The 27,999-nt window shown below is 43.8% G+C and overlaps 1 protein-coding gene across 8 annotated transcripts in view; it reads right to left on the bottom strand.

Moving 5' to 3' along the window:
- Ppp1r9a (protein phosphatase 1, regulatory subunit 9A) overlaps window positions 1-24,362 on the bottom strand; it is a 270,523-nt gene extending 246,161 nt beyond the window's left edge. For 5 of the 8 annotated variants that reach the window (XM_087659508.1, XM_087659513.1, XM_087659509.1 and 2 more), the window contains exons 1-2: window positions 24,256-24,362; window positions 20,493-22,100 (exon numbers count right to left, since the gene is read on the bottom strand). In XM_087659508.1, coding sequence (XP_087515634.1) covers window positions 20,493-21,890 — 1,398 coding nt within the window. In that variant the 5' untranslated portion in view covers window positions 21,891-22,100; window positions 24,256-24,362. 8 annotated transcript variants of the gene reach the window in all.
- Between the last annotated feature and the right edge of the window lie 3,637 nt (window positions 24,363-27,999).

The following is a 27,999-nucleotide window of genomic DNA, read 5'->3' as shown; positions in this document are numbered from 1 at the left end:
TCTCCTCAGAGTGTCTGCTGACATTGCTACAGTCACAATGACTTTACACCTCAAAACATCGTCCACAAGCACTGTAAAGCCGCGCACACTGACACATGACAACTCCCACACTATCATTCAAGCCGCTGAGGCAGGACGGCCACACGTTAGACGTCAGCCTGGGCTATACAGTGGCTACCCAGCAGGCTAGGCAAGGCTATATATTTTTAAAATAGCAAATAAAATAAATAGATTGAAATTTAAAATACAAAATAAGTCTGATGATGCTGGTGTGACTGTCCTTGCCTCTAATCTCACTCAGCTCTTGGAGGAAAAGGAGAAGTTAAAAGTTCATATCAACTTTACACATAACAAGTCCAAGGTCAGCCTGGGCAGCTACTTGTCTACCTCACTGCTGCTCAGGGGAGGTAGAATGGAGTCAGTAATCAGAGTCCACTCTCCATGTTTTCTCTGGTGGGAAACGACAGGATCCGAAACAGCTGCTGTGGTTCCCAGTCTCCTGGGTTCCCAGGTGTCACTGGGTAGGCTGGGAGTTGGGAACAGGTCTGTGTTTCCCTCAGGATATCTATAGCCTGGCAGGAAGGGAAAGGCTTGGGGTGGGACCTGGTTTGGTTCCCAATGAATGCAGAGGGTGTGGAGGGGCTGGGAGAGAGAAGGCCATCTCCTGGAGATTTAGGCTCCGCTCTTTAAGACGAAGGCCTCCTCCCACCCCACCCAGGTGATCCTTGAAGAAGAGAAGGGCTTTGCTGGTCCAAATTGGTTTTCTGACTGCAGGTATGAGTGCATATATGTTACTCAGGGTGAAGCAGGGATTAAATACCTTCTGCAGGAAGGAGTGCAAGGGGGGGGGAGCCCCTTGGCTGAACACTCAGGGCCTGTCTAGATGCTTCATTAGCATGGAGAACTCCAGATGTGTATGCCACACGACTAACTGCCATGGTACTCTCAGTAGGTTATTGATTATTGTTCCAGAACAGGCAGAGTTTGGCTGGATACTGGCTCGGCTCCTGCTGGTCACAATTCTGAGATTGCCCTGGGATCTGAGCCTGTTCAACCTTACCAGTTCTTTTGTTTGATCGCACAGGCCACTTGCCCCACAGTCTAATAAGAATCTGCTTAAAAAATAACAATAAGTCTGACCAGTCATGTAGCGCATTGAGTTCCACAATAAAGCTCAAAATGTTAAATCTAGAATATACTTCCAATATGAAGACCACCTAAGACTTCATTTTAGATTCCAGATAAGGTTCTTTGATATCAATTCAATCTCTTTGACATAATATATATTTATCAAAAAAAAAAGTAACGAAATAAAACTAAAGGACCTGTTAGCTGGTAAGCTCCAATTTGTTTTGACCAACAATAACGATCACGGTTTTTTCAAAGGATTACTAAAAGCTATTTTGGCCACTTCTGTGGTGGAAAGCTCAATTAAAAAGTATTTGCCAGTTTCTTTTACAGCAACACAAATACATTAAACTTACCTTTAACATTGGCTGACAACTAGCCTGGCACATACCTCAAGTAAAGCAAATGACAAAAGCCAAGATAGCGGAGACCCCCACCACTCACTCACCAACTTGAGTGAGCCCTGAAACAGCCTTGAAGAGGTTGGCTGGAGTCAACTCATGCTGTAAGGTTCTCTGTAAAAAACACATACATGCCTCCTATGCAGAGAAGTATAGCTCGCATTTGGATAATATACTCAGGTGCCTTTTTGTTCACTTCCATGACTAATTTCAGTGTGTGACATACGTTTCCTGAGTGACACTAGACCAATAGGAAGGAGACTACCTGTTAGAGAGTGACTGCTTGAAATTAACTGGTTCACCAGTTAGGAGCTGTGAGATCTAAATGAGAAATAGCCCTCAAGGGCTCATATATCTATATCTGAACATTTGTTCCAAGGCTATCTGTCTGAGGTGATTACAGAACTTTAGGACATGGAACCTTGCTAAGGAAGTACATCACGGAAGGGCAGGGGGAGGGTGCTTTGAGAGCTATACTCTACTTCCAGTTCACTCTCACTGTTCACTGGTGTGTGTGTGTGTGTGTGTGTGTGTGTGTGTGTGTGTGTGTGTGATGTGCTCTCAGTGTGTGTTTGTGTGTGTGTGAGATGTTATCTCTCAGTGTGTGTGTGATGTGCTCTCAGTGTGTGTTTGTGTGTGTGTGAGATGTTATCTCTCAGTGTGTGTGTAATGTGATCTCAGTGTGTGTGTGTGTGTGATATGATCTCTGTGTGTGTGTATGATGTGATCTCTCAGTGTGTGTGTAATGTGATCTCAGTGTGAGTATGTGTGTAATGTTCTCTCAGAGTGTGTGTGTGTGTGTGTGTGTGTGTGTGTGTGAGTGTATGGGTGTGTGTGTGTATGTGATGTGATGTGATCTCTCAGTGTGTGTGTATGTATGTGTGTGTGTGATGTGATCTCTCAATGTGTGTGAGTGTGTGTGATGTGATCTCAGTGTGTGTGTAATGTGATCTCAGTGTGAGTGTGTGTGTGTGTGATGTGATCTCTCGGTATGTGTGTGTGTATGTGTGTGTGTGATCTCTTAGTGTGTGTGTATGATGTGTATGATGTGATCTCTCAGTATGAATGTGTGTGTGTGTGTGTGTGTGTGTGTGTGTGTGTGTGTGTATGTGATCTCTCAGTCTCTTGTTCCTGAGCCACGCCTTCCCCACCATTGTGGAAAGCTGGCACACCTTGCTTCTGGTCATGATATTTTATCACAACAGCAGAGAAGCAAATAATACAGCATCTGAAATTCACTAAAGATGAAGAAAAGAAATCATTTAAACGTTTACTGTTGAACACGTTTCTCCATGTCAATTATGAATCATAGAAAAGGATGTGCCACCTTCCCCTCAGGAGCTGTCAGGACAATGGGGTGTGTAAGCCTCAAAAGAACGTGACAAAAGCTGGGTCCCTACGACTCTGGCTTACCGCTTCTGAAAAGTAATATTCACATACATCACTCTGAGGGGTTGTGTAGGCTCCTGACTTCTCTAGCCTCTATGGAGAGAAAGGGGAAACGCTGCTGCGGAGGGGGACAAACAAGTGAAAGAAAGAAAAGTGTACAGGTAACAATGCCGAGTAATTCTGCAGAAGGCACTGTCGTCCAAACACCACCTCTGCATGGACATGCTAACCATGTGTGTGGCCAAGGCAAGCTTAGCATGGCTCTCAGAATCTCTGCTCCCAGCCTGTCCATAACCCTGGACACTGCCCCAAGTCTCTATTTTAAGTCCATGTTTAGTACAGCCCAGCAGGACTATCCGACTCCATGCCTGCCCCTTCCTGCTCTTCCAGATGAGTATTCTTTCCCTGTCTCCATCCACCCTTCAGTCCCTCCTGTCACCGAACAACCAATCTACTAGCAGTTGTCAAGTCTTTGTATTTCTCAAAACTATTTCCAATCTCTCCCTCCAAACTGTCTTTGAAGCACCATTTCTCAAATCTTAGCTTTTTTTTTTTTTTAACTTAGAAGTGAGGATGTGGATGACTGACTGGTAAGTACTTACTTAGTAAACTCAAGGTCCTGGGTTCAACTTCCAGAACCAGAAAATACCTCCCCCACTCCTGCCATTACAAGTTTACTTGATACAAATAGCACTTCCCACCAACCTTCAATTCTACTTTGCCTTGGTTTCCTCTTCAGTTGTCTAAACCCCAAGTCTTAGAGACATCGCACAGAGCATGCAGCCTGCTAACCTGGACTAACATGCCTAGCTCACACGTGTCCCATGTAGCCCATCTTCCAGACTCTACATCAGTGTGGTCTCTCTGACTCGTCATACCTGCTCACATTCAAAACCTGCCGAGTCAATGAAACCTTTTCACAGAAGTAAGAAACTACTGCCTAGTTCAACGTAAAGGACCCCTGCCAGTCACCAGCAATGCTATGAGCAGTAGACTCGTCCTCGGATCCTCAGGAGACGAGCTTTCCCCTGCTCTTTGTGAGCTTCTGCAGTGTGGTACGTCTGTCTCTTTAGCTGCTAAAGCTTACTGAATCTTTAAAACAGAGCTTCACCCCCCACACACACACACCCCCCCCCAGCTTTCTCTAGCCTGCCTTTGGAAGCCGGATGCCCTGGCTCCGCCTCCCAGGAAGCTGTGTACAGCTCTGTCACCAAGCTCCTCCCACCACCTCCTAACTTGGCTCAGGTGCCTGCCTCTCCCACCGAGATTTAGCTTCTTGAAAGCACAGTGCTGTGAGGGGACGGGCGCAGTGCAGACCCTAGACGACACAGTGGGCTGTGAACTCAAGCACTGTGCGTTGGGATCACATCACATCTAGAGGAACATAGAAAAATGCGTCTATTTTAAAATCCATAGTAACATAACACTGATTTTTATTTTTTTATTATCATATATTCAAGTAGCCCGTGCTACATAGTGAGTAAGACCTCAAACTCCTGATCTTCTAGTCTCCATCACCCAAGCATCAGGACCACAAGCATCCACCAACATACCAACCTCAACAGATAAATCTCCAAAAATGTGTGCAATCCCAAGTAAAACTACTATATACTCAAAAATAAATATACAGAACGCTATTATAACCTAATTCTGCCTGGAGAAAATTTGTTTATAAACAAATTTGAATGAATAAGCAAAGCCATTTCATATTTCGTCTTAAAACTAACTGTCAGATATCCTCAGATAATGTAACTTATAGAAACACATACACTCATGCACACACAAGGAAGGAAGGAAGGAAGGAAGGAAGGAAGGAAGGAAGGAAGGAAGGAAGGAAGGAAGGATGGATCTCCAGATCTTGGCCTGTTTTTCTCACATAGCTTATTACTAACTGCTTGCAGATCACCAAGAAAAGCTGGGCACAGAGGGGCATGCCTGTAATCCCAGCTCAGGAAGTGCAAGCAAGAGGCTCATGAGTTCAAGGCCAACCTTGGCAACCTGAGATACAGTGGCAAGAAAGGAAGGCGGAGGCAAAGAAAACTGTAGGCAGAGAAAAGACTTGATAGAATATACAGCTTTTTTTTGGATAAACGAACTCATACTCAGCAACAGTTTGATCAGAGAATGAGACGTCCAACCACCAATGTTTACAGAAAAGCTTTAGAGTGAAACCAAACACTTCCAAGATCTATACAGGGGAGTGAAGGCAAAGACAGAACCCAAAGTGAAGCTCCTCTTTAAGTGCTAGAAAAAAAAAAAAAAGAAAACTCACTGTAGGAAACAGACATAGTTTGGAAGAAAGTGGTTTGGTTTGGTTTGGTTTGGTTTGGTTTGGTTTGGTTTGGTTTGGTTTGGTTTGTTCTGTTCTGTTTTGTTTTCTTGAGACAGTGTCTCATTAGCCCAAGCTGCCCTCTAATCTCTGGTGTTCCTACATCCACTGCCCAACTTCAATTACAGTCTTTAATTAAATTTTCAATTATTTTCATTGTAAGAATACAAACATATTCACACACTCAAGTTACCAAAGTTGTGGCAAGTCACTGCAGGTTCTAAATACCTTTACAGCTTTCTGAGACAGCCTCAATTTTCAGATTCTCTCACGACTAATTACAAGCTCGAGCGATCACTCAAAGCAGAAATAAGGTTAAGGCAAAATGAATACCTCCCCTTCTTCCTCCACAACCATATCATACACAACCATTCGTTAATGACTATTCCCTTTACCTATGAACTGTCATTACCTTACAGGGCCATAGACAGAGATTTTCCAAAGGAAAGAGAGCACACAGCTTTAGTCAGCAGGGACCATGGCTAGAAAGGACTGCAACCCATAAAGGAACCCTTCATCATCCTCTGTTGCCTGTAAATAAATCATACGACCAGTACCCATGACAAATACTATTAGAATCTGTCATGGTTTTAATATGCTTAGCTCAGGGAGGGGCATTATTTGGATGTGTGGCCTTGTTGGAGTCAATGTGGCCTTGTTGGAATCGGTGTGTCACTGTGGATATGAGCTTTAAGACCCTCATCCTAGCTGCCTGGAAACCAGTCTTCTCCTAGTAGCCTTTGGATGAAGATGTAGAACTCTCAGCTCCTCCTGCACCAAGCCTACCTGTATGCTGCCATACTCCTACTCCTGCATTGATGATACTGGACTGAACTTCTGAACTTGTAAACTAGCCCCAATTAAACATTGTACGTGTAAGAGTTGCCTTGGTCATGGTATCTGTTCACAACAGTAAAAACCCTAAGTAAGACAGAAAGAACTATTCCAACTTGGCCTGTCCAGTGGGGAAGGGGAAGGATAGCAAAGGGAAGGGTAACTGATACAGAATGTGCCTACTGTGATAGTCTTTTTTGGCACACTACAGAATAGACCAAGTTTCAACCCTAGGAGTGTAAACAAACTTAAGAAAGACAGAGAACAAGGCCCTAGCAGCACTAGGCAGAGGAAATTAAAGCAGCACGTGAGCTCAGGAATCAGAGACTAGAAGTATAGTGAGAGTCCAGCATGATGCACAAGGGCTCACCGGTCAGTAGGATTTGATTTCAAACATATAATCTTACTCTAGGACATATGGAGAAATTCTCTACTTAGTATTCCAAGAATAAGTGGACAATAGAACTAATTCCCTCATTAAGAAACATGGGAAATATATATGCGGTTCTTCCTGGAATGGATCTTCAGAGAACAGATCGTACAATAGACTGGTGGGTAACCATATGCTTGAAGCCTGATGCCTAAGTGCTCGGTCAAACATAAGCCCAATGCTTGCCATGTTTCTGTAGTAGTACATTCATTTCATTTTACTCATGTAGGTTTTTAAGACAGGGTCTCATGTAAGTCCATGATAATTCCAAACTCATCATATAGCCAAATATGGGCCTAAACTCCTCCTGATCATCCTGACTCTATATCCCAAGATCTAGAATTATACACATTTGTTGCCATGCCCCTGAATATGACAGTGTTTTAGGCAAGAGTTCCTTCTGAAATGGCTTTTCCAACTAGTTGAAAACCCTGAATAATAGAATGATACTGTACTTGCCCCAGGTAACAGTGAATGAGGCAGCCCAAGACTTTTAAACTTAAGGGCAGCACCAGCTCTCTAGTGCAGACACCCGCCCTGCAGACTGATCTGCCAATCTCCACAATCGTGTCAGCCAGCCAATTCTCTACAATGTTTCTCTGTGCATTCATGAGAGTGTGTATTGGGTGTGTGTGTGTGTGTGTGTGTGTGTGTGTGTGTGTGTGTGTGTGTTTGATCTGTTGCTCTCGTGAATTCAAACTATTCACTTAACTAAATATTAAATATAGAATGTGATGCCTTAAAAAATACCCATTTCGATATTTTTATTATTTTAATTATTTAAGGATTTTTCATTGTATTTTGTTTTGTCTTTGTTTTGTTTTCTCTAATGCAAGGTTTATTTCTCATTTTCCTCCAACAAGAAAAATAGATTCTGTTGGTTCCACTGATCACCCAGAGTCAATGTGTCCCTTTCTAGACTCAGGTCAGAACTTCCTGTGACAAGAGCCAAAATCTGGTTACTCCAATCTGAAGCTTGTGAAGGCACTTCATGTGCAATGGTCCCTCTCCTGAGGACGCTGCCTGTCCCTACAGGCCCTACTCACCACTCGGAGGGGTCAGCCAGCAGCACAGAGCTCTGCAGGCATCACAATGCCTCTAAGGAAACCTGGAGACTGCTCAACACATCATGTGCATCATTAGCTAAGAGAGAAGCCATCACTTCAGATCCCTACAGACAAGAAATGTATAGAAATTTATTCAAAATCATCATCATCAGGAAAATATTTTTCCTTGAATTTATAACTTTTTCCCAATTTAACCATTTTTCTAGAAAGAAAACCTTAGATGTTATATATTTGGTGCTGGCTCTTTCTGAAGGAAGAGGTCCTTACAATCACATAGAATTACATAGTTGGGGCTGGGGATTTAGCTCAGTGGTAGAGCGCTTACCTAGGAAGCGCAAGGCCCTGGGTTCGGTCCCCAGCTCCGAAAAAAAAGAACCAAAAAAAAAAAAAAAAAGAATTACATAGAATCGGCCAAGAATCACTACCACAAACTCAGAATTCCAAGATACTCACAGAAGTTCCTAGTTCCTAGCCATGTTTAGGAAAGCTAAGTACATGTAATGAAAAATGGGAATAAAACTTCTGATGACACAGTAAGATGAATTAATTAGCACTTCACTAGAACTCATGGGATGCCAGATTACCTAAACCTCTAAGATCAGAATGACCGGTTAATCTAATTATACAAAAAGCAGAACTTTGAGTTTGTAATTTCACAGCTCTGCTACACAACAGATATGCGCTTCTCATCGCCTAGATGCTGAACATTACTTGCTAACCATTCCCAAAGGTGGAAGCTGCCCAATATGTGAAAGGAAATGACCTTCTGACCCCGACTAAAAAATATACTACTGTAAAGTCCACTCCTGCATCAAACAGGTCTCCTCTCAGCCAATACTTTTGTTAGGAACAACAGGAAACTACATATTGACTGGTGCTGTGGGACAGGAAACATGGTCAAAAGGACTTTGAGGAAGCCTAGACTTCAAAATCCTGTTTTCAACTGATTGTGTGTAATACTTTTCCACGGGGCTATGTGTAACCAAGACACTGGAGAAGACACCATCATTTGCCTTTCTAGACAGGAAGCTCACTGAGCACAGTGATCCTGCAAATCAACTCATATGAACTCACATGGGAGCACTGTCAGGGAGCACCGATGAACTCACACAGGAGCACTGTCAGGGAGCACAGATGAACTCACACAGGAACACTGTCAGGCTCTCATCAAACAAATGTCTGTTGTCTTTATTTAAAATACAATTTGCTCCATTTCAAATCTAGTATATCTGATTTCCAAAACAATGTTTTAAATGACACATCAGAATATCTTAGCACAACAGCTGAACTCAAGGAAAACATCTAATGCCTATAGAAACAGTATAGTCATCATTTAAAACATTCTAGAATATTTCCCCCTCATACCTGAAAAGCCTAGCCCCAAAAGTGTGATCAATTTAATCAAATATTAAATATTATAAACTTGGACAAAGGCTATATTAGAATAGTTGAGGGCTTGCCTACTATAGGTCCGAATACTTAGTACCACAATCAAATAAACATAATGAATTTAGGTAGATGTGGCAGCCCACACATGTAACCTCAGCAAGCAGTAATTGTTTTCCGGAGAGAAGTTAAAACCTTAAATCTTGTATATGTTAATGTTGCTTTGGAATGAGGATACATACAGCTGAGTGGGTATAGCTTGAGGCAGGAGAATTGTGAGTTTGAGGTCAATCTGGGATACACCATAAGTGTACTAATTTTCTTAACATCTTCAACTACAGTTGTTTTCTATGATTACACTAAAAATTACTATTAGAATTTAAGAAAGGAAGGAAGGAAGGAAGGAAGGAAGGGAGGGAGGGAGGAAGGAAGGAAGGGAGGAAGGGAGGGAGGGAAAAGAAAGGAAAAGAACGGAAAAGACAGGAAGGAAGAGAGGAAGGAGGGAAGGGAGGGAGGGAGGGAGGGAGGGAGGGAGAGTCTGGTTGACAAGATGGCACAGTAGTAAAGGCACATGTTGCCAAGCGATCTGAGCTCCATTTCTGGGACCTACATAGCAGGAAAGAATGAGTCCCATAAGTCATCCTCTTAACTTTCACATAGATCATGGCATGCACACACACTTATGTACACAATAAATAAATATATATAAATAAACAATTAAATTTAAATAATTTAAAACTGTTAAATTCTTTTTGTCAACTACTTTAAATTGTTATTGCTGATCCAGCTGCATCCAATGGTGCAATCACCATTTCCTGTGAAATAAGTTTTCTGTTTGGGGTAGAATTTTTTGTGTATGAAGTTGGTTCTTTCTTTCCACCTCTGTGTGGGTTCCAGGAATGGAACTCAGATCTCCAGGTTTAAATGGTAAGCTCTTTAGCCTGCTGCTAAATCTCACTGGACCCTGTTTGTTTTTGAGAGGATCCCAACTAGTCTAGGTTGGCCTAAATCGCTTGGTGACCTTGAACTTCTGGTCTTCCTGCTGCCCTGCCACAAAGAGCTGGGGATCATGGGTCTGTATCACAGGCTTCTGACTGAACCCAGGGATCATAAATGCTAGGAAAGCACTCGCCAACAGCCCCATTCCTTGTAAGAGGGGCATAGACTCGTTATTGAAAGTTTAGTAAATCTAGAAGCATCAGCCATTTGTAAGCACCATACCCTGTCCACCCACCTTTATTCTCTCCACCGAGATATCAGAGTTGACATTTTGATCTGCATGCCTACAATCTTTGATCTAGACACAGGTTTTTGAAAAATAAAAATGTTTTTAAAACTCCATGTTATGTATGTAAGTACCCTGATTGTCGTGAGTCCTCATTCTAAAGTCATCTCAGAAAGCATGGAGAGATGGTTCACCAATTAGGAGCCCTTATTTAGCTTGCGGAGGACCTGGGTTTGATTCTCAGCCCCCACATATCAGCTCACACTGTTTGTAACTCCAGTTCCAAGGGATCTGATGCCTTCCTCTGGCCTCTGCGGGCACCAGGCATGGCTGTGGTATACAGACATATCGTCAGGCACAAACACAGATATGCATTTAATCAATTAATTAATTAATGATTTGAAAGCCTATGCAGAAATCACGAGCTGTACAGCATTCTTCTGTAACGCACTGTACAGCCACCATGACAAATTCAATCACTCCCCTATTATAGAAATGTGAATTACTTTTACTTTCTACTAACACAGATTACACTGTGATCCTACAAAAATCACTAACCCAGAAGTCAATAAATAGAAAAGATCATATGTAAGAAAGGTTCACAGTTGAAAGCTCAAGCTTACATAGGGGACGTTGACTCAGTAGAAGAGTCTTAGGTAGTCTAAGACTTGGGGTTCAACACTTGAAAAAGTAAACGAAACAGACCTGCAAACACATGAAAGCCAGCCCCTTCCCCAGTTAGTAAACACGGTATACCTAAGTTCTGAGTGGCAGTGTTGGCTACTACAGAAAACCTCTGAAACAATGCTTGGTCCTGGCCTCAAACAGTCTTCCAATGCAACGTGACGATAGCACGACCTCTCTGAAGAAGAATACATCGGAGTCTAGGAAGGATTTTAGAATAACTTGTTAATAACTTTACTTTTTAAAATATATGTTAAATAATTTAAGAAAAATTTCTAGATAGTACACACACTTACAAACATGTACGTGATGTTAACTTGTTGTAAACATTAATCACATATACAGACATGTAAAGTTACTGCAGACTACGGTTGAGAATACAGCAGTGATTGTTTTGTGCCTTCCCAAAGGTCACATGTTGGGGTTATAACTACAACAGAGAGGGGGCTGTCGGAAGGCATTGATGCCTCTCCCATGGGACTGCACCAGTGAGAGAGCCTGGTCATAACTGGCTACACTGGTGCGTTTTGCCCTGTGACATCAGTTCAAATGCACTTCACTTCAGTCGCCCTTGCCAGACGCCACCACCATGCTTTCAGTTTTTAGTCTCTGGAATCGTGATCTAAATGAACTCAGATAATCTGTTAGGGCAACATAAGTAGACAATTATTATTTTTCATTTCGTTTGTCCCACTTGGTACCGTTTGAATCTCAAAGGACCCACTTCCTCTTGTTCAGACTCACCCGGTGAACACCTGATCCTGAGCCTTTACTACTGTGAATCTGAAGGCGGTGGAACCTGGCTGGGAGAAGTCCGCACCTTCTGGTTCCGGCTGAGCACTCTGCCTACCAGTCTGCACCTGAGGAGCTCCTCACCACAGCCCACCGCCAAGCACTGTACCCTCTGCCCCATACCCACCCAGCATGGTGGACTACACCCTCTGAAACCGTGGGCCAAAGTCCTTTCTTAAGTTGCTTCCGTTTGGTGCTGATCTTAACAATGAGAAAAATGACTGATAGACAACTCTATCATCATGCATTCTCATTTTAGTCCAGGCTTTACCCTTTTCTTTTTGGAGACAAAGTATCCCTAGATAGCCCAGGCTAACCTCCTACTCTCAATCCTTCCGCCCTCCTGCCAACACACTGAATGTATCCGCCACCTACCCGCCCGCTTCAACCTTTCTTCATTGTTGTTATTGATGTTGATGATGTTAGTGATGTTTTTGTTTGGAACAAAGGTAGCACACTGCCCTAGTTATGTTGCTGAAGGTGACTTTAAATACCTAATCCTCCAGCCTCTACTTCCCAAGTGCTGGGATTGCCAGGAGTGTGTTAACATGTCAGGCAGCTAGTCTTATTTTGTAAGAGTAATTTGCATTCGTTCACGGCTCAGTGTCAAAGTTTCTGAGAGAAAACAGGTATTTTCTCCGTGGGAATCCTACGAAGTCCTCTGTGTGTACTAAGAGCACAGCCATGTCAAGATCCCCAGTGCCTCAGGCCCATGACAATGGCAAGGCCTTTCCCTGGTCCAAGTACAGAATGGACACTGTACGCAGACCGCCTTGACTCCAGTATGAGGCTGCTCTCCTACAGAGGCCTCCTGTCAAGACTAGCTGCCCTTTCTCCACCCTCTTTGGTTACTGTTAGACAAAATAATGGGTTTCAGGACCACTGCTTGTAGCCTTCCTCCAGGGAGCAGGGCCCACCTCAGGCCAGCTTCCTGTACCTGTGCTGTCACTCAGTCAACCCAGTCAGTTCAGTCCCAAAGCTGGGAAGACCACAGCTACACATTCTACAAAGCTTAATGGGTGACTCCCCATCCATCCATAAATACACAGCGATTAGCTCTAACACTGCACATACACTTTTAAAACTCCCAACAAAATATATGAAGCAAGCAAACAAAATTTTCTTTGGGGAAATACATTTTCTGAGTATCTTTACTCGCAAGCTATTTAATTTCTTGGTACAGACTGGGACATGAGAAAGAAACAGCTACTTAAGCTGAAAATTTAGGAACTGTGCAAAAAAAAATTATCAATACATCAATCACGCTGAACTATGCTATGAAGCTATTTCCAGAACAAAAGTGAGTGGAAGCAATTAATATGTCAGCCACTAGATTACCCAAAAGTCTCTCTTTCTTCTCAGTTCTTCAGCGGGGGTCTTAATATATACTCAACCCATACTTTCAAAAGACACACTGCTCTCAAATCCACTCTATTAAAATGACTTCCTTTTATTTAATATTTTAACCACTTTTAAGATTTCAGTAGAAGCCATGGTACAAATGAGATTCAGGAGCAATATAAAAATGTTATCCATATTAACAGCTTAACAGACGATATCCTCAGGTTTTCTCTTTCAAATAATGGCACAAATATCTATGATTACTATTTATTACAGTTACGCTTAAGATACAACCAGAGAATTACATTCTATCATAAACAGGCATCTTAGTAAAGCCCACAAACTAGATTGCACCAGTCACAGAGAGAGAGTCAAAGGCTCAAGAGGAGAGCTGCCCCCGTCTACAGACTATCGAGTTAATTCTCAGTGCCAAAGCGAAAACTGAAGTTTGCCCATAAACAATTCCAATCAACGACGACAACGACCAAAGACACTGAAAGCAAAAACAAATCCCAGTAGGAGAGAACAACCTTCAAACCATAACGGGGATAAAAGCACCCGGATAACAGTGGTCTTAGCATAGTCTGGCCTTTCTGAAACCTTGTGTAAATCCCACAGTCCGGCGCCACAGCAGCCTTTCAGAACACAGCAGTGCAAACCTGGCGGGGAGAACTGGGACAAAAGTTCATTCCCAGCAACTGGGAGGCAGAAGGAGGAGGATCTCTCCAAAATGGAGGCCAACCTAGTCGACACTGGAAGTCCCAAACCATATGAAGCTAACAAGCAACGACTGCCTTGAAACACCTCCCTCAACGGGGAAGCGCACTGTCCCGAGCACGCGTGCCACTCCAGCCACCACGTGTCATATAGCTTCCTCCAGCCTACTTGCATTCTGCTCTTTCCTAGGTCTTGAATCTGTGTCTGGTGAGACGTCATTAAAAGGTAGCATTTGTCTTCGTGTCTTAGCTGTCAGACATCCCTGCAACCTGTCACTGTCTCTTAAGAAACCCTAGCCATGTTCACTGTATCACCTACACTCTCCTAAGAAGGGCACTCCTGACTCTTAGTATTTTGCTGGGTGATGGGAACATTCTCGAATTAGATACTAATGATGGTTACACAAGCCAGCAAAAATGAACAGTATACTAGAAGTGGTGAGCCTTGGGGCTGTTTATTTCAACACAGCATTGCAGATGGACATTGAATATACAAAAACAAGTGCATAGATACCTGGCGTGCCCTGATTCTCCTTTCAACCCTCCAAACAATAAACTCCCCGTAAGGATGATATTCAAGCAGAAGCTTAAAAATCATCTTTCAGCAACATGCTGCTGACGGCTTCCTTCGGTGACGAGGATATTACATTAGATTGCTTTCAGGACTGTCAGCTCTTGAGTTTCTGTGTCCACAACATGAAGAGATTAATGCTGGGGAAAACGTAAGAACTGACCAGGAAGAAAACTAAAGCAGAATAAAAGCAGCAAATTGTTTTTAGAGGCCTGTTTGCTTGCTCAAGATTTAATTGGCTTTCTGAACAAATCCCTAAGCTACTGTTTTGTCTGTAGCAATGAAGATGTTAGAAAAATATCAAAGGCAAAGAAAAATTAAATCAAATGATTTCATATGTGCAGGTAGTTGGGTTAATGAGGTAAGCTATGTATGAACATTAACAGTTCCACCCCCCAAAAAACAAAACCTGCCATCTTTGAAAGCTCATGAATCCAGCAACTTGTTCTTATAAGGAAGTTTGGAGCAAGGACAAGATAGTTATGTTGAGCAAAATCTTCAAAATTTGCTATGAAATGCAAGGAAATATCAAACATGATTTGCTGCAGGAAAAAAATCTCTTTATAAACAAACGATAATTGTTCAGTGGTCAAGAACCAAGCATATATACAGTATATAGCCTTGAATTTTAGGCAAGGGACTGATTTTATATACATTATTTGATTCTGCAGAATATATTTAATTAGTTGACATTTTTCATTTGCTTCATTATGAGCCATAGGTGACAAAACATCAAAGTGTAAGAGGAATCCAATTTCAATATTATGCCTTCAAAGTAATCCAAATAAAAACAAGACAATTAAGATGACAATGCTTATATTTCCCCCTAGAAGCTTATTGATTTAGATGCCCCTGAAGAATGAAAGGAATGGAATTTCTCAGTCAACCAAACCTTCCTTCTCCTTCTGTCTCTTTATAATGAAAGCCACAGGAGGTTCTAGGCTGTGGTGTTTTAATGACCCAAACTCCTTCTGAATGCAAAAACCATAATCCACTTTGGCATTCTGAAATAGTGCCTTGTGTAACTGCAACTTGTTCTTATAGGAATCCTATTGCACACAACCTACTTAAGCAGCCCCACCCAGGGAGCAGATTGTTGAACATATTATAGCCAGCTTCTCCGGGGAGCCAAGCACCATGCTTCATTCTGAAATCCAAAGAGAGGTGTGGAGAGCAGCACTGACACAATTTAGGACCTTGCGAGAAAAGCAGAACCTCCCTGGTGGGATGGCACATACCTGTAACCTTAGCACTCAAACAACTGAGGCAGGAAGACTGCCAAGAGTTCAAGACCACACTGGGCCACAAAACATGTTTTATGCCAATCAGAGAGGGCTACCTAGGGAGGCTTTATCCCAAGGATAAAAGAGGAAAAGCAAAGAAAATATAGACTCTTAGATTCCAGTCCTGCTCTACTGTTGAATAAGTTTACTACAGTGCTTTAAACTATTAAATTCTATTACAGAAGTAAAGAAAACATATGGGTCTGATGATTTAGTTCAGTGGTAGAGTCGTTAACTAGAATGCCTAAGACTCCAGATTCAATACCCAGCACTGCCCAGCCGGGAAAATGAAAGAAAACAAGTGTGGTGGATGAATGTCCTCAGGAGGGACATCAGTGTGGGAAGCAGCTTATGAGGAAGAACCACCACAGGCTTGGGTAAGTACACATAACGAAAATGCAAACTGGTCGACCAAAGGCCAAGTTCAGTTTCGAAACTATACTTAAAATAGGTGAGTTAGTAATCACCTGATATTATAAAAACAGAATACACAGAAAATATGACAGAAATAAGGAGGCTGGAGGAACTAACACTTGAAGTCCTCACTATCATCTCTGGACTGACAGCTGTGTCACCTCCCTATAAAGTTAGCCTCTTCCAACACTCCAAATGGCCTTTTTCTGGAACTGCAGGGGATCGCCCTGAGAAAAGCAAATAAATCTGTGGTTCTCAGCAGAGAAACTCACGATGTCCAGTGTGCTTGTTACTGACCAGCACAGACCACCATCCCAGTATCAGCTCTGTCCTCAGGGCCACACAATCAATAGAAGAAGACTGGTGTGAAAGAGACAAGGCCAGCTGAGGCTACACAAGACTGGGGAGGGGGAGAGGAAGGGAAAGGGAGAGGGAGGGAAATGGGGGAAGACAGATGAGCTTCAAGTACTCTACCTCTGAGCTAAGTGCCCAGCCCTCTGCGTCTCTCTTAATTGTATCAAGCTACTCTACGGCTTGCCTCTTGAATCTAGACCTGCATTTTAAACGGAGTTGAGAAACTGCAGATTCGATCATTGTAGCCTGGCTGCTGGCTGCTTTTGTTGCATCCCCTCTGCAATGGCTTGCCTGGCACCAAGCTCAGGATCGAATGACTGCATCAAGGTAGTTTCTCAGGGAACACCTACAGAAACAGAATCTGTATTTTAACAAGATCTCCAAGTGATGCATATGCATATTACAGCTTAAGAAGCACAGCTGAAACTTAAAGCCTCCACAGATACAAAAAGTTGGATCCCAGGATTCTGTTCTGAGTGTCAATACTGAAAGAAAAAAAAAAGCAATATGTGCCAGGACAGTGACTCTGAGCCCCAGAAGGCAGAGAGTACAAAGAACTATCTTCCAGGCTTCCAAGGCCCCTGTGATCAGTGAAAGAAAGACTGCTATCCTTGCCCCTTCTTCTCTGGAAACCGGGTCTCCAAAGTGCAGCACAGTTTGAGAAACACTGGAAGCAGGCAGCACAGCGCACCAGAACAGTAATTCTGCTGGGAGTAATACTTGCTGGGAGTGAAGAGAATCTTTTTCAGATGACGCCATTTCGAGAATACGAACCTAAAGAACACAAGGCTGCTAGTAACAGAAAGGGTTATTTATGAGTTCCTTAATGAGACTGTAGTGACCCAGGGAAGGTCACCAAACAGCAGATGAGACTGAAAAGCCTTGTTAATGGAAGAACCCACCTCCCACCCGCCCCCTTTCTGTGACCGAGCCTCCCTTACCAGGAAAACATGGGTTTTATTCATAGTCTTTCTCACACATTCTAGAGCCAGTTTTAAAATGATAGAAAAATGAGTGACAAAGGCTATTCTCGTTGGCCTTGATTGACGTTTACTTTAATTAAGTTTGTTGCTTTTAAAATGTTTCTGAAAATTAAAACATCATTCTATACCTTGAATTAATATTGGTCATAACATTCTCTCAAAGTTTGTGCTTCCTATTAATAATCTTATTTTGATAGTCCACGGCCTTATTAAATATATCAACCTATACAATTAGAAACAACTGTGCCTGTAAAAAGACGGGAATTCCACTCACTGCTGGCGGCAATGAAATCTTATCTTTTGGAGGAGGGGAGAACACTGAAAGTTTCTTACAATGTATCCCACTATGGCCCTGAAGTTTCAATCCTCCTGCTCCAACCTTTCAAATCCTTAGAACACAGGCATGTGTCACCATGTCTCAGTGAAGCTGACCAATGTCAAATAACTAATAAAGGGAAGGAATGTGTTGCAGGAAAGGTTAACGATGATTTTTGTTTGTTTGCTTTTCTGGGTCCAAATTTAAGACATCCTAAGGTCTTGAGCATTTACTGAGAATCTCTGTAAGAGAATGAACCTAGACTTTAGAAACAGTACGACACCACAAAGCTCATGCAGGAGACTAATGAACTATTTTACCTAGATTAGAAGAAAAGGGATTACCAAGAATATAAAAGTTGCAAATATTATTTCTGTAGAGAGTATGGTTTCTATTGCTGCATGAAGAGGGGGTGTTTAAACAGCAAAGAAACTTGATCTTAACTTTCCACTGCCTACAGAAAGCAAGTAAACATATACAAGTAAACAAAGACAAGTAAACATATAGCGTGAATGGTGAACACACTCTTCCAAATGACCCATGGGATCCCTGCCATTGTACATCAAGTACAGCCCAGAACTCAAAAGCACAAGACATTCAGGCACTGTTCTGCTACACTGTTTAACCTGAATTTATTTTACATAAAATGTATCCAAGAACTGACTACAAGGTCAGAGTAGAACTGCTCTCACAGACAGGAGTATCTTCTGCAGCTAGCAGCGTGACTAACACACATGATGAGCCTACAAAAGCACTGGCTGAATGTTGTTTTCAAGTTACCACCTTTTGAGGAAAAGAAATATTTTAGATGGGGAAAGAAGCCATCTGCGCCATCAGTAGAAAGCTGCTTGCAAATGTCCAAGTGTATCCACTTTCCTGTTAAACAAGGGAAGCCACAAAAAAGAGTAATTGTCCCATTCATTACAAAGGAGATAAGACTGACATTCGGTTTGCAAACTTAATTCACTCCAACTAGTTAACAGGCCAGTGAAAGGCCAAAGCTCTCTGTTACCCAGATCTTCCCATGACCCAGGTTCTTTATGAAATGGCCTAAATGGACACATTCTCTTTCTATATGAAACCAGGAGTGAATGAAAGAAGCAACACACTTATTATTATAAGCAAAAGAAACAAGAAAGTCTGAATTTCACAGTTTCATACCCAAAGAGCTGGCTCTCACATACGAAGACAACTTCAATGACAAGTCCTTTACACTCCATCACCCAAACCGTGCACAGTTATGTTCTGTGCATCATAGGACCGGAATACGAGGCTGGTATCCACGAGACTCACAGGCTAACTAACAGTCTAGGTGATAATGTTCATAATCTGCTATTCCCCCGCTTTAAGCAGTCAGTGGCCGGGTTTAACAAACTCCTTGAGGAGTTATTTCAGTTACGTATCTCTTGTTCAGTTTAAAAGTTTAATCTTACTGATTTCTTCCTAAGGAGAAGAAAGATGATGTTCAAAGGACAGTTAAATAGTAAGATCTGGGGGCTCACTGTACAGGATTAAGGAAAGGATACCTTTGAAGTTGGTACCTAAAAGTGAGAATAACCCCCAAAATCGGGCAAGCAGAGAGAATTAATACAAGAAGCCATTAAAACATCCAAGGACAGAGCTTACTTTCAAACTAAATTCATATCTCTGGTTCATTTTAACATCCAAGGACACAGATTAGTCTCAAACTAAATTCATATCCCTGGTTCATTTTAAACATAGACGAACTGCATGTGGTCATTCTGACCCAAAGCACACACCATACACTGATAACTCTGCCTTACTAACATCTATACAGAACTTCACAGGATATTACTTTATTTCAAAACATTACTGCTCAGTCACAGCAGTGCCAGGCATTTCTGTGGGGATTTCCACGTAAGTTCTCTATCTCACAGCTTCATGTGCAAGTCCATGGGTCGGAAAGAACAAGAGTCGGTGACTTTAGGTTTTGAGGAACAAAGTGACGAAGATATGCTATCAAATTCCAAATCTATTATCTGTCCATCTTGCGTGCTAGAAAGTGGCATCAAACTACATAGTTGCACCCTAACTCCCTGCACTCCACACACACAGGATGCCAGCATCTAAGGACTAAGCTGGTGGGCAAGTCACTCTGAGAAAGCACTCGAGGGGATTCTGATACTCAACCCACTGCCCCCAGCCCTCATGGCTATTTTCCACTGAGAGCGTTCCGCTGCTAAGAGGCTTTCCGCTCCTCTCCTCTATCGAATGTTAGTTATGTTAAGTCATCACCGTAAAGCATGTGAATTCCACTGGCATTTATCTGATATATATAAGAGGAAAAATAATGCCACGCAGAGCAGGTCAGTGACACTCCCCTCCTCAAAATCTCACCAGAAAGCTACGTAACACATTCTGAAATTGAAGTTGTATGTTGTCACGGCTTTGCAGACCAAGTATTTAAGTCAGCTGACAGACTTTCATAAAGCAAATGTTCACAACCAAGTAGCAATGCAAAAAAAAAGAAAAAAGAAAAAGGAAAAAAGAAAGTTCAGCAACATGGTCCACTTACACAGAAGTAATGACTCCAAGACATTTAGCAAGTAAATCAAACTTCAGGCTAGCAATAGGTCACTCAGTGTACCTTATTCCCTGTGTCTTACAACATAGTGGGAATGCGATTATTACAGGTAATCTTAAAGAACTCCTTGTAAAAGCAGTTGCATTTCAAAAACTCCTGTTTGTTTGGTGTGTGTGTGTGTGTGTGTGTGTGTGTGTGTGTGTGTGTGTGTGTGTGTGTGTCTGTGTACTCGAGTCTGTTCCTGCTGTTCAGACCTCCGATGCTGAAAGGAAACTTAAGGAACAATCTGAAAAGGCATACTTACCTTAATCGGAGCACAACTAAACTTAATTTTCCTATTTGCTGGGATTTCTTCCTCTTGCGGCAAGCCAACAATTTCCGAGTACTCCATATCGGGCTGATAGTAATTGTTCTCATCGCTGTCGTCCCCCTCATCCTGCTCTGTGCCCGTCTCTCCCCAGTCCGAGTTATACCTGGATCTCACCCGATACACGTTATAGTCACTATGCATGTATACATGGGAGCCCTCAAAACTGTTCGAGTCTTCAGGTACTTCTTTCCCACAGCTGGAAGCAGACGCGTCCGGGGAGGTGAGGTCACCACCACCTGTCAGGTCTCTCCTCTGTGGCTGCTCTGCCTCACTCCCGACCACATTAGCTTCAGCATCTTCTAACGGCTCCTTCGGTCGGGAGAGGGTGTTAGACTTGGGCATTGCCTGGCTTTCAGCAGAAGGTTCTCCAGGACTGTCTTTATCAGTGCTGTCCGGAGTGTCTGGTTGAGCTGTGACGTCCTCAGCTTCTGTGCTCAGCTGTCTCTCTTCACTAGGCAATGAAGCTAAAGAGGTACCTTTCTGAGCCACTTCCGGTACTGGCACAGCCTCACTCTTCTCAGGCTCTTCTGTGTCGGTAGCTTGTTTGTTTGAAGAAGGCCTTGAATTAGAATCCTTGAGACGGCCAAAGGTATCCAGATTGGTTACGGTAACAGATGGTAAGTTCAGGGGGTAATGCCCAGTCACCGAGTAGTTGCTGTTCTCAGCCTTCCCAGGAGTGATGGCACCTGGAGACTCACTGTTCTCAAACACGGCACTCAGTTGGCTCACAGTTGGAGAGACAGCCTCCGTCCGAGGGCTCAGGCTGTCCAAGGAATCACTGCTGCCTCTATTGGACTTGGAGCCACCCCACTCATCCTGTGGCTCAGCCTCTCCCGCTTTCTCTTTCTTTGGGGAATGGCGATTATTTTGCCCTGACTCATGCCCACTTCTCTCAAACATCTTTCGAGTCTCTGTGAACTTAGCATACGAAGGGCCATCGTGCATTGTGTCAAATCTGCTAATCCGTTCAGAGACAGAGGACTCCAGTTTAACCACTGAGCCATCGGTTTTCTCCACAAATTCTTTGGGCTTCATCCTCTTCTGAGGGGATGAGGGCCTACCTTTCCCTCTCGTTTTGGCAATGATAGCAGCATTCTCGTTGGGTTCCATACCCATCTGCATGAACAGGTTCTTAATTCTGTTGACATTGGAGCCATACTTCCTACCCCTGCTCTGCTGGGAGCCCTCACCTTCTTTCGTTTTCTGTTCCCCATCAGGTTTGGGTTTGTCAAAAGTACTTTTCAGTGCCTGGAACTCAGTTCTGTATGCATTCCTGTGAGGAGAGGCACTTCTGAGAGTGGTTCGTTCACCTGAAGATTCAGCTTTCAACATTTTTACTTCAAGGGTGAAAAGCCAATGCTCATAATGATCACGGGGAAAAACAACAACAAACCAAAAAGACCTCTCTTCCTGATCCCCAGTATTTGACCAGGCAAAGGGCCTCTCAAAGGGCACTAATGTCCACTGATGGTTCCAACGGGTGTATTAGAAATTTACTCACAGTCAAGAGTTACACAAAATAGCTCTTTTCTAGAGGTTCATCTGTAATAGAAAAGAACGAGTTTCTGAATCCATGTGTTTACCTGTATCTCTATTCAGTCAACTAATCAACACCAAACACTTGGTTTTCCAAGTGGTTTAGCCACACATCAAATAAATTACCTCGAAATGGGCCCTTAAAGTTAAGAAGCGGAAGGGTTATTCCGATTGGTCTTTGGTAACAGAAATGTTTCAAACAAAACTTGCAGATGCTTACAATACACCCCCCTACACACACACACACACACACACACACACACACACACACACACACACACACACACGACAGTAATGCTTTAGACCAAGTTTGGGATATTTCTATGAATGAATTATGAAAGAACTCGACAACTCATTTACTCCTTAAAAAAAAAATAAAAATGGCCGCTTGATTTGGGAATTTTCCATAATCGTGCAAAACAGGGAAAAGTTTAGAGTCTATGTCTTCAAACTCCAAAATAGGGCTACAGAGCTTCTTTGATGGTTCTGAGCCAATATTCTCATGTACAGCATGCTCAAAGTATCAATTTCCGTGCAATTTCAGGACAAAACGGACAGAAGTTCTGGAAGGTCAATTAAGTTTTGCTCTAAGTTTTTCTATGCATTGTTTGGAAGTTTCCTAGCCAAGAGGTTATTATTAGTTAGGGAGTGGAGTCTCGTGGGAAAAGACCCATGAGAATGTAACCAGAAATCAGGTATACCATGACACTTCCTTCCACAGCCCTGATTTGTCTACTCCTTCTGGCCCCTAACTTACAAGATGGAAAAAAAAAAAAAAGGAAAAGAAAGAAAGAAAGCAAACGCATGCTTGCTGTCTGTCCTCCAGCCCACAACTGGATTTTCTATCAATATGCCAGCAGTCCAACACTTCAGGCACTCAATGCAGTTCTAAATATTTTTCATTCAGGTTTGTTTTGTTTTGTTTTAATATCAGACGGAACCACATCACTCTCACGCACCATCAGCTGAGGAAGCCTATCTTTCACTTAAATCAGCTCCAAAACTCAGCTTGCTGGCCCAGCATGCATGCATGGCCCATTCAGGCAAACAAAACAAGAGAGGAGTGTGGTGCCTATGGTTTTGGGTTTGGTTTTATTCTTTTTCTTTATTTTTTCTTTCTTTCTTTCTTTATTATTATTATTATTATTATTTTTTTGGAAAGCGTTGACAATGTCCTTTTACCCATAAACACCCTCCCCTCTCCCCTAGCTGCACACCCGCTCCCTCCCTCCGCCAATTCAAGCCCGAGGGGGCGGAGGCGGGGGCGAAGGGGCCGCCGGGGATTCAAAACCTGCCCTCACAAAAGACAAACATAAATAACACCAACTTGAGAGGCAGCCGATTCCCCAGCCTGGTTCGGGACGCAATACCTCGGCCCCGGGGCAGGGCCGGGAGAGCAGGTGACGCCAAGCGCTACGGTAGGAGGTCGCAGTCTAGCTTTGTGCCAAGAAGCACCTGAAGTCCTAACACATTGGCTGCGGCTCCCGGCGGCTGCCAGGCGGATCCCTGTGTGTGGCACCGGGAGGAGACAAGCTCGCCGGCCCCATTAAGCAGAGGGAGCAAATGCTAGGGTGATGACCACAAATGCCTCTTTTTTTTTTCACCCCGTGTGCCGGGAAACAATAGATCCCGCGAATAATGCCTCCGCTCCTCACCCCAGCGCTCCCGACCGCAGTCCACCCCCACCCGCCCGCGGGTCCGCCTTTGTGCACGCCGCCGCGTCCCCGCGCTCCCGCCGCCCCGCCACCCGCACGCCGCCCCCTTACCGAGCGGCCCGGGCGGGAGGTCGGACTCCTCCGGCGCTCCCCCCCGCCCCCCGTGACCGTGAGGGTTCGGCGCAGCCCGTGTGCCCTCCGCCCGCTCGTCACGGCGCGGCGCGCGCGGCGGCCGCCTGCACTCGCGCCTCGGCCCCCCACGCGCGTCTTGCCCGCGCGGGGCGGCCCCGGGACGCGCGCTGCGCTCCCTCCCCCCATCCAACCCCAGCCATGGCGGCCCGGCCTGGGGACCCGAAGCGCTAACACCCTCGCCTGCGGCCTGGGGTTGGGACGCCGCTCGGCCCACGTGCGGGGCCCCCACGCTGGGCCCTGAGGCCCGCGAGGCCCGGTGGACTAGGGGACAGGTCGTGGGGATGAGGAAGGCCCCGGGGTAACAGGTGCCTCACCTCGGCTGATGGGATTAACTCTAGGGCCGCAGAGAGAGGGAGCCCAGCAGCGAAATCCCAGGAGAGGGAGAGAGGGAGCCTCTGGCGGCCAACGAAGGGCGAAAAGCACCGGCCCGAGGCGAGGCCGCCCCACCCCCAAGACCGTGGGCGAGGGGGCTCTGGCACTTGGGGCAAGGCCTGTGCTTCTGGGGCCTGGCAAGTGTGGGTTCCAGGGCAGGGTTTGGACTCCCAGATGCTGTGGACTCCACAAAGTCTATAGTTAACCTGGTGACCCCAAGCATTCAAGGCCTCACAATGGCCTGGACTGGCCTAGAAGGCCAAGACCTAGGCCCTATTCTAGTGTGGTGTCCACTGGGATGACCTAGCTGGCCCTAAAGACCACACTGCTAGAAGGAAAGGGATGAAGAGGACTTTGGACTTTCTTCTTGTATATCTTTTCAGTTCACACTCCCTGCTTTTGCCCCTTTCTAAACCCTCAGTACACCCTCTCCTTCCACATATGTGAAGGGTTACCTACTTTTCTCCTACATACAAAATGAACTATGATGGTCAACATAGATCATTAATGCCTCCAAAAGCCCTGTGGGGACAGAGATATGATATTTGAAGAGACAAAATTGTGGTTTTGCCACACGTGTGAGATGCATACATAATCCCAACAACACCCAGGACAGGAGAATTGAGTTCCTAGACACCCTACAATGCAGTCATTGTCTGGAGATACAAAAAACAAGCAGCCGTGGTGGCTCATGACTTTAAGGCCAACAGAGAGGCAGAGGCAGATAATCTCAGAGTTTGAAACCACCCTGGACAACAGAGCTAATTCCCGGACAGCCAAGGCTGATCAGAGAAACCGAATCAGGAAAAGACAAATAGTAGCAACAATAGCTTGAAATTACGTGTGTGCATAGAAAAGGCAGCAAGATAACCCTCTCAATACAGGCAATCCACAAAGAGGCAAAAGTGCTTAATATTCTGTAGAACACTAACGCGTCAGATTTAGAATTTCAGTAGTATTAGCAGCCATGGCACCCATCAGGGTATGACTCAGTGCTGCCGCCCTTCAGGCTGACCTGTTCCATGCAGGGACGTGCATTGAAATAGCTACGAGCCAAGCTTAAGTAAGGATAGACTACAGATGACCTTGGAAGTACCTTATTTCTTTTCCAGGACATTTCCTAGGAATCTCAAACAAGAACTTCATTGGCAGTAAAGATAGCCTACCTTCCCATATCCAGATGATCTAGAATTTTACCTTATCATTTGAAACCCGGAGGGCACGCCTTTGGGACTACCCTGCTATCTCGTTTAAATTCCTTGCTCACCCTTTGAAGGCAATATTTTCAAAACTGACCTGAGTGGTATATATTGGAAATTACTGGAAGGAAAGCAAAGAGAGAGCCTCAGAGAAGCCTCCAGCTCTCCTCTGGAGTGTACCTTCACCGTACCCCATGTATTTCTATCTACATATCCTCTGCTCTAAAACCCCCTTTAACAAGCCTCAATCCTGCCCAACACCAGCTCGTTCTAAACTGTCTGCAACTAAGCAGAGATTGAGCAAATGTCACTGACTGTGCCAGAAGTCTTGCCTCTCATCTAACAAGTGGACTCAGCCCTGGGATGAGGTCCTTCTTTGCCTTCTATGTCCCAGTCATTTTCTCCATCTTTCTATTCTGCCCCAGAATTGTCCTGGAGGATACATTCCAAGCCCTCTCCAACCCCAATTTATAACTAAAATAAAAATAGCACTGAACCATATGTGTGTGTGCTTATTCTGCACATACCTACCCACCAAGCTTAATTTAAGAAAGCCACGATAAGTTAGCAATAAAAAAAATTAAACAATGCACTATAGTAATGAATTAAAACCAAGTTCCCCTAATGAAATATAATCCTATTTTTTAAAGATTCATTTTTATTTATGAGTATGTGTTTAAGTATCCTGGGATAGGACATGCACAGGAATATAGGTATTCATGGAGACCAGAGGCATGGACCAGATCTCTTAGAACTGGAGTTACAGTGTGACGGTGCCAGGGGTGGGTGATGGGAACTGAACTCAGGTCCTAAGGAAGAATAGTGTAGCACCTAACCACTGAGCCACCTCTCTAGCCTGAAATAATCAGGACATGTTACAGACGGGAAAATGGAGGGTTGGGACTGGTAAAACGTATTTACAACTTCGTTTCCTAGAATATATTGCTGAGAGAATAGCCAGGCAAGTATACACAAAGAATCTATCTCTGTGCTGTAGAAGGAAAATGTTTCAGTTTCTAAATAACTCTCCAGCTACTTTAGTCTGTGGATCTGATTTTTCAGGTAGACTCTTTTTTCCCCCTTTTGAATGCATCCCCATATTCTCTGTCCTTACCAAGGAACTGGCATCTCCTGTCTGAGAAGTGGGTGCTGCTTCTATAAGTATCAACAGATGGGACCGGCAGTGTGAGGGAGCTGTGGCTCCAGTCTCTACTTTGGGAAAGAACATTTGTGCTGTCTGGGATAATCTTCATGGAAACATTTCTGTCACTTCAACGGAGCATAGAAACCAGGTTTTTTGAGAGGATAGCCTAAATAAATACAGCATCTAATCACTGAGTTCTGTCTGTAGAAGAGGGGGCTGAGTTGGCAATAAAATCGGTCTTACACCTCTCTACAAGAAGATGAATCATACCGGAAAGGAGCCAAAAGACCGGTTGTTTGGGGGTTTATTTTCTAAAAATGGGAAACTTTTGAAAGTCCATACTGAAGGAACGACAGGGTTTATAAACACCATGCTTCTATGTGAAGAAGACCCTTGGATTCTCCACCATGGCCTCACACTTCTGATACATACGGAATGTTAGGAGGGTCTACTAGACTTGTGCTAACTCAATGTATGTGGATGTCGAATACCTTTTGTTCCTTAGCCACAGTGATCACAATGGAAAGACTCAATAGCTACCTGTGGCTAGAGGCCACCCTATTGGACAGATAGAGAGTACTCGTTTCATCTGGAAACCCCCATGAGGTAACACTTCCCACACATACTGAGTCTATAAGGGTTCATGTGGTTCAGCAGCTTACTGCTCTAGAAGAGGTTAGGGGACAGCTGTTTCACTTGTTGGACACGGAAGGGTTGTGTGAGCACGCAGAATACCCTGGATCTGCAGTTGGGATTTGCACTTTTCATATCCAAAAGCTTATAGAACCCAAGTCTGGTGTATATCTCAGCACAGGGGAGAGTGAGGTAGGAAGAGAGTGTTTAAAGTTAGCTTGGGCTACATAGCAAAACCCTGGATCAAAATAGAAAAAAAAAACCATACAGAATATTGATAGAATATTGTGAACTACTTGCTTACTAGTAATTCACAGACTCGGAGAAACTGACTACACAATCAAAAGTAATATATATTATATATTATATTAATCATAGTAATATATTAAATATTATATATATATATATACATATACCATGATGTAGGCTCCAGAAGTGAGTAAGCAGGAAAGAGAAACAAACTAAGTCCAAGTTTTCATGAGCCTCTGCTTCCTGACTGTGATGTGTGAGGGATACCGTTTCATGTTTTAGGTGTTAGGCCTCTCCTGTACAGACAGACAACCATATGCTCATCAAACGGTGAGCCAAGGGAAACCCTTCGTAGGTTGCTTTTCCCAGGCGTTTTGTTACATGAGAAGAATGGCTAACAGTAGTTTCATTTTTTGGGGGGAGGCTTTCTCAATGTATTGTTTAAGTATCGCTAATGGATA

The sequence above is a fragment of the Rattus norvegicus genome, chromosome 4 (assembly GCF_021556685.1).
Source record: "Rattus norvegicus strain SHRSP/BbbUtx chromosome 4, alternate assembly SHRSP_T2T, whole genome shotgun sequence".
NCBI lineage: Eukaryota > Metazoa > Chordata > Mammalia > Rodentia > Muridae > Rattus > Rattus norvegicus.
Note: the sequence above shows the minus strand (reverse complement) of the source record. Positions and strands in the feature narration are given on the sequence as shown.